This window comes from Neomonachus schauinslandi, chromosome 11 (assembly GCF_002201575.2).
Source record: "Neomonachus schauinslandi chromosome 11, ASM220157v2, whole genome shotgun sequence".
Lineage (NCBI taxonomy): Eukaryota > Metazoa > Chordata > Mammalia > Carnivora > Phocidae > Neomonachus > Neomonachus schauinslandi.
Window position 1 is genome coordinate 6,342,277 of NC_058413.1, and position 14,937 is coordinate 6,357,213.

General features: G+C 47.8%; 1 protein-coding gene across 2 annotated transcripts in view; it reads right to left on the reverse strand.

The window, feature by feature from the left end:
• The window catches only part of PACS1 (phosphofurin acidic cluster sorting protein 1), a 143,882-nt gene that overhangs the window by 9,010 nt on the left and 119,935 nt on the right, over window positions 1-14,937 (reverse strand). For both annotated transcript variants that reach the window (XM_044919272.1, XM_044919273.1), the window contains exons 8-19: window positions 13,320-13,379; window positions 12,286-12,446; window positions 11,825-11,918; window positions 6,427-6,507; window positions 4,951-5,066; window positions 4,639-4,774; window positions 3,302-3,406; window positions 2,483-2,589; window positions 1,604-1,758; window positions 1,370-1,480; window positions 501-603; window positions 10-52 (exon numbers count right to left, since the gene is read on the reverse strand). In XM_044919272.1, the coding sequence (XP_044775207.1) occupies window positions 10-52; window positions 501-603; window positions 1,370-1,480; window positions 1,604-1,758; window positions 2,483-2,589; window positions 3,302-3,406; window positions 4,639-4,774; window positions 4,951-5,066; window positions 6,427-6,507; window positions 11,825-11,918; window positions 12,286-12,446; window positions 13,320-13,379 (1,272 nt within the window). The remainder of the gene's footprint in view (window positions 1-9; window positions 53-500; window positions 604-1,369; window positions 1,481-1,603; window positions 1,759-2,482; window positions 2,590-3,301; window positions 3,407-4,638; window positions 4,775-4,950; window positions 5,067-6,426; window positions 6,508-11,824; window positions 11,919-12,285; window positions 12,447-13,319; window positions 13,380-14,937) is intronic.

Here is a 14,937-nt window from a genome sequence, read left to right on the forward strand (position 1 = left end):
AGTACTCACACCAATGAAGGGGATAAACTTCTGATAGGAATCTTCATCAGGGCTGTTGGGAGAGAAAGGAAAGCCTTACAGTTAGTGGGTGATACCACATGGAGAGCTGTGGATACAAGCTTTTCATATTTTATTGTGGTGTCAAGGGAGTCCAGACACTACATGATACTTTCCATCACGTCTCAGGATGGCATGAGGAGCCACAGATGGAGGCAAAAGACCTGACTCTGCATGCTACACCACGCGTGAATGTCAGCCCCTAGGATGGATTTCTCTCATACTACGGGGAAATCCATTTGGGTGGGGAGGCCCAGGACAAGGAGGAGAATGCCTGGATGGGAGACAGTAAAAACTCTGTCTCTTTCTGTCCCTCATATTCTCTTGGGTGCCTACAAAGGGAAATGGGGGGGGGGAGGGAAAATATGGAAAAGCAAAGAAAACTCAAGATTTATCTAGCCCACCCAACCTATTTCCAAGAAATCCCTTGAAGTCACACTTACAACTTATGTCTGCAGGTCAGCATGGCTTCAGCCACGGGGAGCTGGTGTGTCACACCTGCGCCATTGACATACTGCATGACTCGCCCTACCACATCCAGTTGCTCTGCAGAAAAGACAAAAGACAAAAAAACTACCAACTTATTTCAGCAGGTAAACCTGAGAACCCTCTTAAAGAGACCCTCTTTCTTGAGACTGATCAGAAGACCCTAGGAGTTGCAGTAGACAAAGGGTTCTAAAGATCCTTTGGTTTTGAATATAAGAAACGATGAACCAAAGAGCTATTCTCTCCCTTCCAATCTCGGCAGTTCCTCAGAGTTCTGCTCTTTCCTAGGCTGATCATGCTCCCACATCACATCTGTTTTGCTCAAACCAATCTCGTAATCTAGAGGAACCCCTCTACTCCACCAATCTCTGCCCATCACTTCCTTCAAGGTCTGATGATGCATTTACTACTCCTCAGCATTGCAGAGCTCAAGTTCACTCTAAGCCCTGCCACTTTTACTCTGTATTTCAGAGAAAAGACATGGTCGGCACAGTGTTATTCCCTTATCAACAGATTTCTTAGTAACTATTCTCAGTTTCTTATATTTGAGTTCTACAACTAGAAATGTCCTCCTTCCCACCTCCTCATGACCCTCCTCATTTCTAGAGCAAACAGCACAGACTAAAAATATCCAGAGTGAAGAAGGGCTATACATAATGGGCCTCCTCCTAATAAATACTGAAAAACTAAACATGCAAAGGGATTGGGAGTGGTAGAGCCATAGGGAAGAAAAGAAGTATGCTCTTCTGGCCTTCTCCTCTGGCCAAGACTGGCTCTCCATGAACCAGGTGGCATCTTGCCTCAATCCCTTGCAAAGGGCCATTACCTGACACAGGGGGCTCCGAGCGACTGAAGAGATCTCTCCAGCCAGAATCAAGGAAGGTACTGCTGTATCTACTGTCGACTGAGCCCAAGTATTTGGCCACAGGATGAGAACCTGGTAGATGGAAACCAGAGAAGGTGAACTGGTTAAGGCCTGGCCTTTGGTCCTCCTAACTGTCCCTTCCTAGGGCCCAGCCCCAACATGCTGCTTCAGGAATGAAATTTGCCCCATCTTTACCGAGGGGAATGATGAGAAAGCGCATGTAGCCAAGCCAGTCCGAGGTCTTGCTGGCCAGCGACTTGACAAAGAACCGGAGGATGGAGCTCAGGTAACTCTGGCCTCCCACTGCTGCCACCTTCACCGGCCTTGGCATGGAGGAGTTGCAGTTGCAGCTGGGGAGCAAGGGAAGAGTCACAACCACATCTGGGAGGTTCTCCAGCATCCTGCTCAGAGGAAGGCCCCAAGCTTTGACTTGACTTGATCTCAACAACCCACAGGGGAAAAATAAGCCAATAAATAAAATAATACACAGAGAGGCAATAAACTACAGTGCTTTTACAACTAGGAGAGAAATCCAGGATCAAACTGGGCAGGTAATTGTCTGGAAGGAAGAAAGAAATGAGCTTAGGCTAATGGGAGGCAATATGGCAGTACTGCCAGGGGTCAGCAGTGGGCATGAGCTCAGATGCCCAGAAGGCCCGAAGTCCTCGTTCCCATTGGCAGGGACGCCCGGCCCCTCTAGGGAGGTCCTGAGGAGGGCAAGCCCTGACTCTGGATGCCATGCAGCACGGCAGTTAGAGGGGTGAGAGTAAAAGGCCTTTGTAAAACCCTGGTTCTCTCTCCCTGGTCTTCTTCATCATGGGGTTAAGAAGATGTGGCAGGTCAAGGAGAATCCAGGTGGGGAGGCAGGGAGAGCAGGAAAATGACATTTTCATGCCCTGGACTCAGGGGCCAGCAGGGACATCAGAGCATCATGGCCTGCCATGGCCCAACCACACAGCAACCGAGGATTTTTGGTCTGATGAGGCCAGACAGTCCCGTCACTGCTTAGAAGTCAGGGTGGGAGGATGAGGTCAGAGGGAACCCTAAAGGGCAGGAGATAAGTAGAGCCCTTACTAGCGCTGGATACGGGTGAGCAGGGCGGACAGCACGGCCTGGACCTCTACGGTGGAGCAGGTACACACGACAGGCTTCCGTTGGTCCTGGAGCAGCTCTGCCACATACTGGGGGACAGGGATGGAAAGGCAGGGACACAGATGAGGTCACGCAGCAGCGACACAGCTCCCCCACAGGCACCAAGAGAGCAAGGCCCGGCTAGAGTTGCAGGGCCCCGTCCTCTGTCCTTGAGACCGAAGTTGGGCAAAGAAGGTCAGGGTTCTGGCTGCCAGTGAAGAGAAGGTAGGGCTAGACCCTATGCAGACATGCTAACCAGGAAACGTGGGAAGGCTAAGGAATCTTTAGATTCTGATGCTGTCTCTGTAGGATATGTTCCAGGTGGCAGGGATGCTAGGAAAGAGGGATTCTGGCACCAGGATCTAACTGGTGGACAGCAGTGACTGGGAGCCAGAGGGGATTGGCTCTGCCTCTTCTAATTGCCTTCAGGGGAACTAGGGGACACCTCTGGCATTTTATAGCACTCTGTACCTCTCAAGATACCTTTATTCTGTTATGCTGACAGAAAAACCACACATAACCACCCTGGAAGGAAGGCAGGATCAGTTGCTTTTCTAGAGATGAGGAAACAGGTACAGAAAGTTAGTGATGTGAGGTCCCACAAGCCAGAAAGTGACAGAAGTGGGACAGGAGCCCAGAGCTACAGGCTGAGTTCAGGGAAGAGGGGCCTGAGACATGGGGATCATTTTCCTAATTCTCCATGTCCTGACTCTTGCTACCCAGAACCTCTCCTCCCCAGCCCCGCCATCTTTAATGCTTTACCTGGCCCTGCCAGTCAGCAGTGTTGACAAGGATGACATTTTCTGGGAGGGCTGCATCTGATACCAGGATCTGATTCAGTTGGTCATATACCACCTTTCTTGGAATCTGCAGGGACAGAAGGGCCTGTCAGGCAGTCCCCAGGGAGCTTGAGGGTAGGGCAGGGTGCACTAGGGTAGAGAATCTCTGGAGCAGGGGTATTCAGAGAAAACAGGTACTAGGAATTTCTGGAGGAGACCCAGTATCCCACTGCTAGAGCAAAATGGAAAGGAGGAGGATAAAGAGTAAGCAGAGTCCTTAAAGAACACACACTCAGACACCAGGAACAAAGCCATAGCAGTTGTCCTGACAGAGGGAGGGTAGATGAAGCTAGAAACGCAGTTAGCATCCCTGAAGGGTAATGATACAGCATGAAGTACCAGGAGAGGAGGAGGGAGGTTAACAGTTAGCAGGTGCTCACAGAAATGAAAATGAGGGCAGTGGGGAGAGAAGCAAGGAGAGCAGTGGTGAGAGCTATGTGGGGAGCCCCACTGTCACAGGGAACAAAAGGTACTTCAGGAACAGTGATTAGCAAGAAGGACGACACCTCGCCCCAGGCACAGGCTATTCTGGTCTCCAGCTCATTTTCAGCTGCATAATAGCATCAAACTCAGGAAGCCACATTGGCACAAACCTTCCTCTTGATGATATTTATTAGGGAAATGAACAGGCTTGCTGTTCTCTAGAGGAAGGGTAGTTGTGTGAGCTGTCAGTTTAGAAAGGTTCCTTCCCCAAGCTCCCCATACCACTGGCCTTCAGAAAAAGGACATAATTCCTGAGGTCCGGTTTCTTCTGCTTCTATTCCAGCCTACTCTTAGGTCTTTCAATCAAAATATTTTAATATTGTTGACTTGCCAGCTTGAAATCACTATCACCGGCCCATAGTAGTACTGAAGGTATGAGCCCAGGTGGGAGACGTCCGGTGAGATTTTGATGGTTACTGTCCTCTAGAACAACTGATTCACCACACAACCTCCAGACTGATGTCTGACGGGGGCAGAGGAGGCAGAACAAACAAGGTGTGGAAATGCCACTTGGGGCTGATGCAGGCTGCAGCGATGCTGGTGTTTCCTGCTCCCTCCTCTGCTCCCTGAAGATCAGCACCAAAGCCAACTCCACGCTAGTAGTAAGTAACACATGGTGGACTTCTCTGATTTAGATCTGTCTTCAAGACTTTTATTCATGGCATTTCAAAATATCCCTCCTTTTCTCTCTACTTAACCACCCAAGGAAGATGACAAAACAGAAACCAAGGTCGAAGGAGGCTGAGAGGGTCCCAGCCTTGAGGGGCCATGGGGTACCTGTGTGCTGTGGCCCAAGTCGGGGGACCGCTCACTGTCAGAGCTGTTGGTTCTCTCACTCAGGGGCTTGGAGAGCTGCCGCTCCTTCAGGGGTGTGCTCCTCTTCTGCCGGGGTGTGTGCACCCCATCCATTTTGCTGCCAGAGATGTGGAAAGGAGGTAGTTAAGTAGCCCCTGCGATCCCAAGGCCATGGCTAGTTCCACTCTCCCCTAGGTCATGAGCCTCTGCTAAGTATGGTCACAGCCTCATACTATCTACTTGGTTTTTTAAATTCTACCCCATGTTTTAGGATTTTCTTCCAATCTTGAGTACCTGGGGGAAGCAGAACCTTGGAGATCTGTTTTGCTGGACTTCATGGGAGTTTTGACCTTCTCTGGCACAACCAGACTCGTGCTCACATCTCCAAACATGTCCTGGTCAGTGATTTCCTGCCACAGAGGAAAGGAAACAGCAAGGGTTACTTCCCTGTCAGTGAGCACCCAGGGGCCTCATGGGTCCTGCCAGGGCCCATCACCATCACAGGGAGAGTCAATCACTCGCTCTTTTTTCCTTGGAAGCACATGGTTCTACAGCTCCTATCTCACCGGATGAGGAAGATTTCTGTTTAATTTAACTGAGTATACCCACTGTGCTTGGTACTGTCTCTTGCTATTCAATCTGTCCTCTGCATTTATAAACTATGTGTCAACGCACAAACCTGGACCGATGATCCAGCTTCTTTAGGTAGGAAGGAGAATTTCAATCAGAAAGTGACGTGATTGGAATTTCATTTTGAAATGACCACTGTGCAGTATGAACCGAAGTCGGGAAAGAGTGGAAGCTGGGTTTTCGGATTACTGGTGAACTATAAAGTGCAAGTGAAGAGTTTTAAATTACCCTGCATCAAACCTAATGTTGGGTTATACACCAGATCTTCAATGCATCATTATTTAAATAGGAAACATAAATCTGAAGTAATTCTTCCTTAGACTCCATTCAACTACCAGGTCTCACTGTAAGGCTAATGCATAGTACACCCCCAGATGGTATTTGGTAAGGTTCTCTGCTCCCTCCCACCCTGTGTCCAGCGTCCAGTCCCATTGGATGAACTTCTGCATATTCTGAGAGGCCCAGTTCAGTTGTCCCCCTCTAGTAAGAATCACTCTGTCCTTCCCTCAGCCTCCACAGAGCCTCTGCACAGGTGTGCACAGCTTGGCTTTCCTCCTGGAGGGTGGCATCTTGATGGCAGAGACCATGATGTTCTCACCTTTGCATCTTCATTGCTCAGCACATGTAGCTGCCCAGTAAATGTGTGTGGAGTCAATGTCTAAACTGGGCACCCCAGGCAATTCATTCCATTTCTCTAGGGCTTGGCCTGCCCTCCTGGGCAGCTCCCATCTCTTAGGGGAAGGAGTTGACCAATAATCACGTGGAAATTTAACATGTAGGCTGCCTGCTCACTCTAAGAGCAACACTGGAGGAAGGGATGGTTTTTGAGGGGAAGATAGTGGTTGTCATCTCTCAGAAGTAAATAAGGGTGACAGATAGTGAGAAGTTATCTAAATTAGCATTTAATCAGATCTAATTAAAGAACAGAATGTGGACAGTTCTGGTTTGCTAATTTGGGGAATGACCTGGTCTCCAGGGAAGGTTACATTCCATGGGTAAGGATTCCAGGAGAAAAGAGAACATGGGACATTCACAAGTCTACAGACACAGGCAAAATTCTCAGGGTGGTCCTGAAGGTCTTTTGGCTTTATTTCTAAAGGTACAAAAACTATGTTAAACAGGGGACTGAGCCACACATACCAGAGTGTCTGTTTCAGTCAAGCTGTCATCTTGATTTTTAATCCAAGCAGATTTAACTTTTTCTAGAGCAGCCAATTCCATCTGTAAAAATTATAACAATTAGTCATCACCAATCCAAGTAACTACCACTCTAATTGGTTTACTAGGTCCCTGAGAAGCTTAAAATACTTCCATTTAATTGGAAGACCTCATAAAATCTTTGAAATTTTCATCTTATAAGGAGTCTGTTTTTGTGAAAACTAAGTACCAGAAGGGTCAGTTATTTTTGTAATCATTAAATCAATACCATAGTGAGATGCAGAACCCAGCAGTTCTGACTCTCACAAGATGTCACAGGAAAGAGAAGCTCAAAGTTTGGATGGCTTTGTATGGGATCCACAAGGTCTCTGACTCTGGATGCAGTAAATACCTTGCCCAGGAGGGACATATGGGGCCTCTTCTGCTTGTCAGAAGTTGTTGAGAAGAAAGGAGAATCTTATAGTTCATGTCTTTGACTTTAAGACCAAAGACACCATGGTAGCCAAATTTATTTTGCTTGGTAGAAACATCTAGAAAATCCTCAAAACAAATGAATATACTAAGCAAAAAGACACCCAATGCTAAGCCATTTAGGTGTGAATTAATTCTCCCTTGTCCCCAACTCTTACTAGCATTTCTCATAAACATTACAAATTTACTTTGTAAATACTGATACATAAAACTAAAAAATTTTTTAAAGACTTTATTTATTTATTTGACAGAGAGACAGCACAAGCAGGGAAAGTGGCAGGCAGAGGGAGAGGGAGAAGCAGCCTCCCTGCAGAGCAAGGGAAGCCCGATGTGGGACTCGATGCCAGGACCCCGGGATCATGACCTGAGCCGAAGGCAGTCGCTTAACCAACTGAGCCACCCAGGCACCACTAAAACTAAATTTTTCATATTTTTAAATATTGTTTCTAGCTGTGCAGACATCAGTGTCAAAGTCATGAGAATTTGAGGGTTGTGGGTCTTAGATGTAGGGAAGGTACTGGCCTTAGTGAATCTTTTTGGAAACCAGGGAGTCGGGAAAGATCAAAGATATCCTACCTCATCCCAATTACTCAAAGTCCTTCCTCTAAGTAAATTAAATAGTACTGAGAAATACTGGGCTTATAAGTTCAAGGGGTCACTTGGCAAACTAATGAACAAGCATAACAAAAGTAGGTCCTGTGTCATATTCTACACCATGGTTTCTCCACCTCAGCCCTGTTGACACTTTGGGCCAGATCCTTCTTTGTTGTGGGGGATGTGTCCTGTGTGCAGCAAGATGTTAAACAGCGTCCCTGGCCTCTACGCACCAGATGCCAGCAGCAGCACTGGCCCTGCCAGGTGTGACAATCAAAATGTCTCTAGTCACTGCCAGTGCCAAATGTTGCTTGGGAAGGAGGCAAAAATCACCCCTGGTAGAGAACCACTGCCCTAAACCATCTGCAAGATCAACCCAACATACTTTAACCAGACCTTGTGACCCCAGATCTTGAGATGATTTGCCTCAGATTACACAGCTAGTTCATTACACATTATCTATACGAATAATCAATGTTAAAAGAGTCCAGAATCGTGGAAAAGTCCTGGTCAGATTTAAGACTGAAGACGGGGTGCCTGGGTGGCTCAGTCAGTTAAGCGTCCGACTCCTGATTTTGGCTCAGGCCAGATCTCGGGGTCGTGAGATGAAGCCCTGCGTGGAGCTCTGTACTCAGTGGGGAGTCTGCTAGAGAGTCTATCCCTTCCTCCATGCCACCCACCCCCTCGCAGATGCGCTCTTTCTCTCTCCCTCAAATAAATAAATAAATCTTTAAAAAAAAAAACAAGACTGAAGATGGTTTCACTCAATTTTGAATCTCGGTATGACAAATGAATTAAACACATTTAAAGAGAATGAATTGGGGACAATAACACCATTTTGCTGGAGGGTTTTAAGTAGCATGTCCTATTGTCAAGCCCTTTGACAGGTGCAGAATTGTTTTCCATGGTAAAGTTGCAACAACTTTCACTTGGGTTGGCGTTAGAGGGAACCTGCTGACTATTTACTGACTCTTCTAGATGTTCCAAACAATCCCATTAGAAGCAAACTCCCAATTCTCCAAATTTCTACTTCTATAAATACAAAGGGCTTCCCTCACCCCAGAACCCTGGGACACCAGCGGTGCGGTAGCTGTGTCTAATCGTGTAGTACTGGAGGCAGATGCTAGCAGTCCAAAGCACTGTGCCCGTGGGGTGGTGCTGACTGCTGCAGGAGGGGGACATGCTCCTGTGGGGGTGGGGGAGAGCAGAGCGGGGCAGTATTTGAGGCTATCATTTTTATGAAGTCCTAGTCTCTGACACCATTATTTACAGCGCAGTGGAAATAACTTTTAGTAGCAGGTAGTCTTGGCTGAAAGGCTACATCTCTTGACCTCCCTAACTGAAGCACTGTCAGAGCCTATTGTTATCAGCTTGCAAAACCAAATTATGTTGCTACTGTGTGCTCATAGTCTTGGGAAAATTCAACAACTGTACTAATTTTTTAAAATAAAATTATTTGAGAGAGAGAGAGAGAGAATGAGCATGCTCGAGTGAGCGTGGGCAGGGGCAGAGGGGGAGGGAGAGAATCCCAAGCAGACTCCACACTTGAGTGCAGAGCCCCATGCGGGGCTCGATCTCGCAACCTTGAGATTATGACCTGAGCCGAAAGCTTAACTGAGCCACCCAGATGCCCCAACAACTGTAATAATTTGTATCAGCAGAAATTCCTTCTGGTTCTAGTGATAAACTGAATCCTTTGAAATTTGGGGAACAAAAAAGATTAAGAAAAATAAAGAACTAAATAACAACACTAGGAAATCAGAGAGAGGATAAAAGTTGGGTAGCATGTGCACATCTGCTTACATATGCACAATCTCAGTATTTTTACCCTAATACATTTGGAAGTTCTCTGTGTAAAAGCACAGCTCGTTTTGTCGTTCCTGAAGGGCCTTTCATACTAAAGGATTCCAAACTTCCACATCCACATCGAGACATATGGGGCTCTTCAAAATAGAAATATCACAGAGAATCAGCAAAGCAAGTTTGCAATCTAGCCAACAGAACGAGGATTTGAAGGACTCACTGAACAGACATCTAGATCCTAACAGTTTCAGGACAGCAGAACTGAAATGGTTCTAACAGACGATGATGAGAAGAGCCATAGCAGCTTCTGTTACCGCATGCTTCCCAAATAGTAAATCCACCTGCCTATCAATCAAGCGCCACACTAGAGGACTGGCCTGCATTCTCTCATCGTATGTACAACTGCCTTAAAAGGCATTTTTTTTTTTTTTTTTTTTTTTTACAGGTACTTTGTAGATGAGGAAACGAAGGTCTGGCAACTGCCCCAGGTCACACAGTCAGTGGAATGATGGAGTCAAGACTCAAACTCTGAAGTCTGCCTCCAGAGCACGTGCTCTCAACCCAGTCCCACCTTGCCCCAAATGAATGTTCTGCATAGACAGGGACGCTTAGGCCATCATATTGTAAAGACTGATACTCAATTGACTTTTGAGCTAACTGGGCTGCCATGCCACCTCTAAGGCACCTGAGGCTCAGAGCATCAGTGGTTTTCCCCTTTAAATCATGTTAGTCATGTAACTGAGACTAAAGCTGAACTTGCAGACATGTTCTATCAACCCACAAATGCCTTCATTAGTATAGAATAATGTATCGATTTAATAACAATGATCCCTAGTGTTTACTGAGCATTCATTACATGTTAGTGTTATGCTTAGTGTTTTGGGGCCTTATGTCAGTTAAAAATTTAACTGCATTTTGTTACAGTACTCCTCATTTCACATTCCTAGCACACTATGAAACAGTTCTCCTTCGGCCAGGTCCCAGTTTCTTTCTTTCTTTTTTTTTTTTTAAAGATTTTATTTATTTATTTGACAGAGAGAGAGAGAGAGAACAAGTAGACAGAGAGGCAGGCATAGGGAGAGGGAGAAGCAGGCTCCTCGCCAAGCAGGGAGCCCAATGTGGGGCTCGATCCCAGGACGCTGGGATCATCACCTGAGCTGAAGGCAGCCGCTTAACCGACTGAGCCACCCAGGCGCCCCAACCCAGTTTCTTTCTAGAAGAGTCATTCCTTATATTTATATTTAAGATGGAATCTGGTTGTAGGGGCCAACGATCTGTCCATGTGGACACTGACGATTCAGCAGGGCCATTCAGCAGCCCCTGAGAAAGAGCAGCTACAAGCCATATAAATAGTAAGATGAGGCCTCAGCTCCGGATCACAGAGTGCAGGGTCTGTAAGTGGCTTGCCAGAGGCTTCTCTGTTGGAGCGATTCTGCTTGTGGACCGCAGTTTTCCATCCCACATTTCCCCACTGATGCCACCTGCTGCCACTGTCCTAGGGCCAGACAGTGGCCACTGTGCCCTAACCAGGAAGAGAGATAAGGTGGGAGGCAGCCCCACCTGGTGGCAGCAAGCAGTAAGGCAGCCCATGCGCTGACCCTTGAGCTGCCACGGGGTCTACAGACACCCTGGGACAGGCAGTAGCCCTTCCGTAGACACAGTGCTTTTCAGGGGATGGAGGGCCTCACATGCCTCACATATCGTTTCCTCACAATTAATACCTATCTGCAAGGTGAGTTTTGTATGCCCTTAGAGTGGAAAGAACAGGAGGACTTAAAGGATTCAGTTTCTTTGATCTACAGAAAAGACACTGGGCTTGCAAGAGCAAAACATAAACTACACTAAAATCATGCCCGGTATCTCCTTCCCTTTAGTTGTAAGTGAGGGGAAGAACGGCTTCCCAGGGCCTGATGTAGATACAGCATCAACCCAGGCTCCAACCTCTGATCCACTGCTAGGGAGAGCCTTCCCAAGCAGGGACAGAGCATGGTCCAGGATGACGCTGGGCTCTGGTGGTGCTACAGAAGACAGCAACTCCTTCCTCTTGGTCAACAGGCAAAATGGAAACCTGCCCGCTAAATTCCTAATTCTTTGCAAGTACTACCCCCTTCTATGAATAAAGCCTATGTGGTGTCTCTGAATAGACCCTGTGGGCTTCCTGCCCCTTTACATTCTTTCTCTACCTGGAAAGCAGAATTACTCACCACTAGCAAGATGCCATACTCCCAGCTACCACATGATTTACAAATTTAAGGTACTGTGTGTTCTGGGAGGGAAGGCTCCACGTTGTGGCAGGAACTGACCAAAAAAGGACACCCAAATAGCCGCAGCAATGCCCATAAGAGAACTAAGCTCCCAGCCAGGACTCTGATTAGGATACCCACGGTTGAAACCAAATGAGAGTGCTCTTCTGAGGTCACAAGATGAGCCAAGAATAGAGTGCCCAGAGTGTTAATCCCCAACACTCCCCGGGCCCCTCTCCCCAACCCCCACAGCCATTGGTCTTGCTCACAGGGCTGGTGGTGTCTTTGCCGAGGCTGCCCTTGCTGTTGAGGCTGCCAATCTCCGTCTGTGAGCTGGACTGCGACATCCCCTCAAAGAAGGGCCTGCGGCGAAGAAGCACAGCCAGGGTCAGTGGCCACCAGGGCCCAGAGCAGCAGCTCATGGAGAGCTGGGTGGTGTTGGAGTTCAAGAAAGATCGACAACCCGGGCTGGAAGGGTGCCCGCTGAGGAGGGACATGGCAGAGGGTGGACAAGCAGGACCTGGACCAAAGGGCTCCAGACTATCGGGACTTCTGTCAGCTAGAGGCAAAAACAGTGATCTTTATCCAGACAGCTGGAGATTCAACAAGGGTGAAGAGCCAAGATACCCTGATAATGGAGGGGAAGTGAGGGAGGGGGTCTAGGAGATTGTTTTGGCTTAGAAAGGAGAGATGCAGGGAGACAGTTTGGTAGAGGAGGTGTGGGCCTCACTTGAGCTTGGGCTTTGGAGTACTAAGGATGCTCTCCGTCTCCTCCATTTCAGGGCCACTGTCGCTGGGATTATACATCTCCAGACTATCATACAGTTCATCCAAGTCCTCTTCCACCTCTCGTATCTGCTCTCGGGATACATGTTCCAGCCCAAAACCCACCTGTGGGGGAAAAAAACCTTTGAGTTTGGGGTTACCTCTATTAACAACTATGGTAGATGTGCAACTCTTTCCTCCTGGACAGGTACCAACTGGCCTCCTTAACTAGTCCTCCTTAAGGGACAGGCCATAGCTTCACATTCATCGGCATAACCTTGGTGTCCTTTCTGTGATCCAGTCCTGAGAGCAGGGATGTGGTGAGACCACCTTTCCTTTTCAGTGCCTCCCTGCCACTCCACACCATGGGCCTGGCATGAGGAAGAAAAGCAGAAGTGCTAATGCACCTCAGCCAAAGAACAGGTGCAAGAAAACCCAGAAGACTGTGACCCTGAACAGGCTGGTTCTATTTTCCTGAAGAGCCCACAGAAGGACAAAGAAACCTCTGAACAATTTTCCTCTCCATCTCTTCTCCAGTGCACTGAGAAGAGAGGCCTGTGAAAACTGGCACCAGGCCGGTCAGAGCCCAGGGATGACACCGCTTCTCTATTGACGGCCAGTTCTTGGTTACTTTAGGGCTGACCACTGAGGTCAGCCTACCTCACAGGCTGTTGTGCACAGTGTTCCCATTCTGATAGGAGGGAAAATTAAACAACAACAGCTGGATGTGTTACTAATGCCCCATGCCAGAAGGGTGGAATTAACCAATAGTCGAGTATAACCAGGTTACCCCTGCCTCCAGGTACCGTGAATCCTTGGGTGCTACATGGAAAGCCTTCCTTTCTCTTTTCAAGTAGCTTAAAGCCTTTCTTTAGCTATTCTCTCACTTGGGGGTCCTGCAGTCCTGACTCCCAGTGGCAGGAAAGAATGCACCCCAGGAACGAGGGTGAAACTCAGGGAATTCTACTCACCATCAACCTTGGGAGTAAGGGGTCGTACCTCATCTGAAACTTTAAACCGCTTCAGGAGGGCCACAAACTTCTGTTTGATGTTAGGTTGCTGTAGGAACAAATTGCACAAAAGTTCTCAAACAATACCCACCTGTGGACGGCTTCCCAGGGCCTGATGTAGATACGGCATCAACCTAGCCAATTTAAGTCAACTGAGTGATCTAGAGCCCACTTTTGTAAAGAACTGTGAGAAGACATGAGGATGGGAAAACAGCTTCTACACTCTGGCACGTAAAACCCACCAGAGAAGCAGGCAGGTGCATGGTTAATGCTGGAGTGCTTCCCAGGGCTGTGGGCACAGATGGAAGGAGGAGGTCTCACCCCTCTCTAGGACCCTCCACCACCCATGCATCTCAGCTCACCCCTTTCTGCAGCCCTTCAGATCCACGGTGCTGCTTGATGATTTCCACCTGCATATACACAGGCACCGCAAGCATTTTCAAGAATGTATCACCTTCTCCCTGTGTTTCCATCCTGGGTGCCATTATCACCAACCCCCTGATCACGGGAGTCTGAACCTAGAGTGTCTCCCCTCCCCTTTTCCCTCACAGCCCAGTGTTCACTAACTCCTACCCCCTTTTTCATCTGTAATACCACTGCTTTCCTTCAGGCCTTTCTCCCCACATCTCTGTGGGTCACTGCAATGGCCTTCAACCATCACTTCCCCACCCTCACACTCCCAGCCAGTTTCCAGTCTTGTTCTCTCCAGAGTCCACAGTGATCATTACAAATGCAAATCTCATCACGTTACTCCCCAAATTAGAGGTCTTCATTGGCCCCCAGTGCCCAGAGAAGAAAGGTGCAGCATCAAGCCTGTGTCTGAGGGCTGCCCTGCCTGTCCCTAGCCTCACCTCACCATTGAACACCTCACACCCCCCATTCAAGTGGAAACTGCTGATAGTTCTGTAAAGAATGGCATGCTGCTGTACCCCTCTGGGCCTTCTGCCCTGACTACACTTGGTGAAGTTATATTTATCCTTAGAAACCCATCTCTCGGCATCTGGTCTGTGAAGCTCTCTTGGCACTCCTGCCCAGAGTCGGTCACTTTCCCCTGAGCACCATCGCTGTCCCTTACACCAAGCTCTATCTTCTAGCACCTACTCTACTATGTTGTAGCAGCTGGTTTAGATGCTGTCTGTGTCCAGACACTGTGATCTCCTTGATGGCAGGGACTAGGCTTTTCTTATCTCTAGGTCTCTAACTCCAGGCACAATGACGGTTCCTAAGTACTTCCTGACTGAATGATAGATTTGACATCTAGGGATGGAAGAGACTAACTTGCAAGTAAGACTGAGCCAGGCCTTCAAGAAAAAGCAGGGCTTCGGAAGGTGGAAAGGGCATCCAGAGCAGAGAGGAAAAAAAAAAAACCCGCAAATCAATTAGTGTATCTAGAACAAAGTATTCTTGGTAGGGAGAGAAGAATGCATGTGTACAAAAGGAGACAGAAACTAAAGAACCATTACTAAGTCTCTGGTAATCTGACTGGAAAGTGCCTGGAGCTAAAAAAACAAAGAACAACCTTTGAGGGAAAGGATATTAATAGGAGCACTGAATTCTGGTCCTATAACAGGGTAAGCTATGGTTCATAGGAGACCACAAGGAAAGGT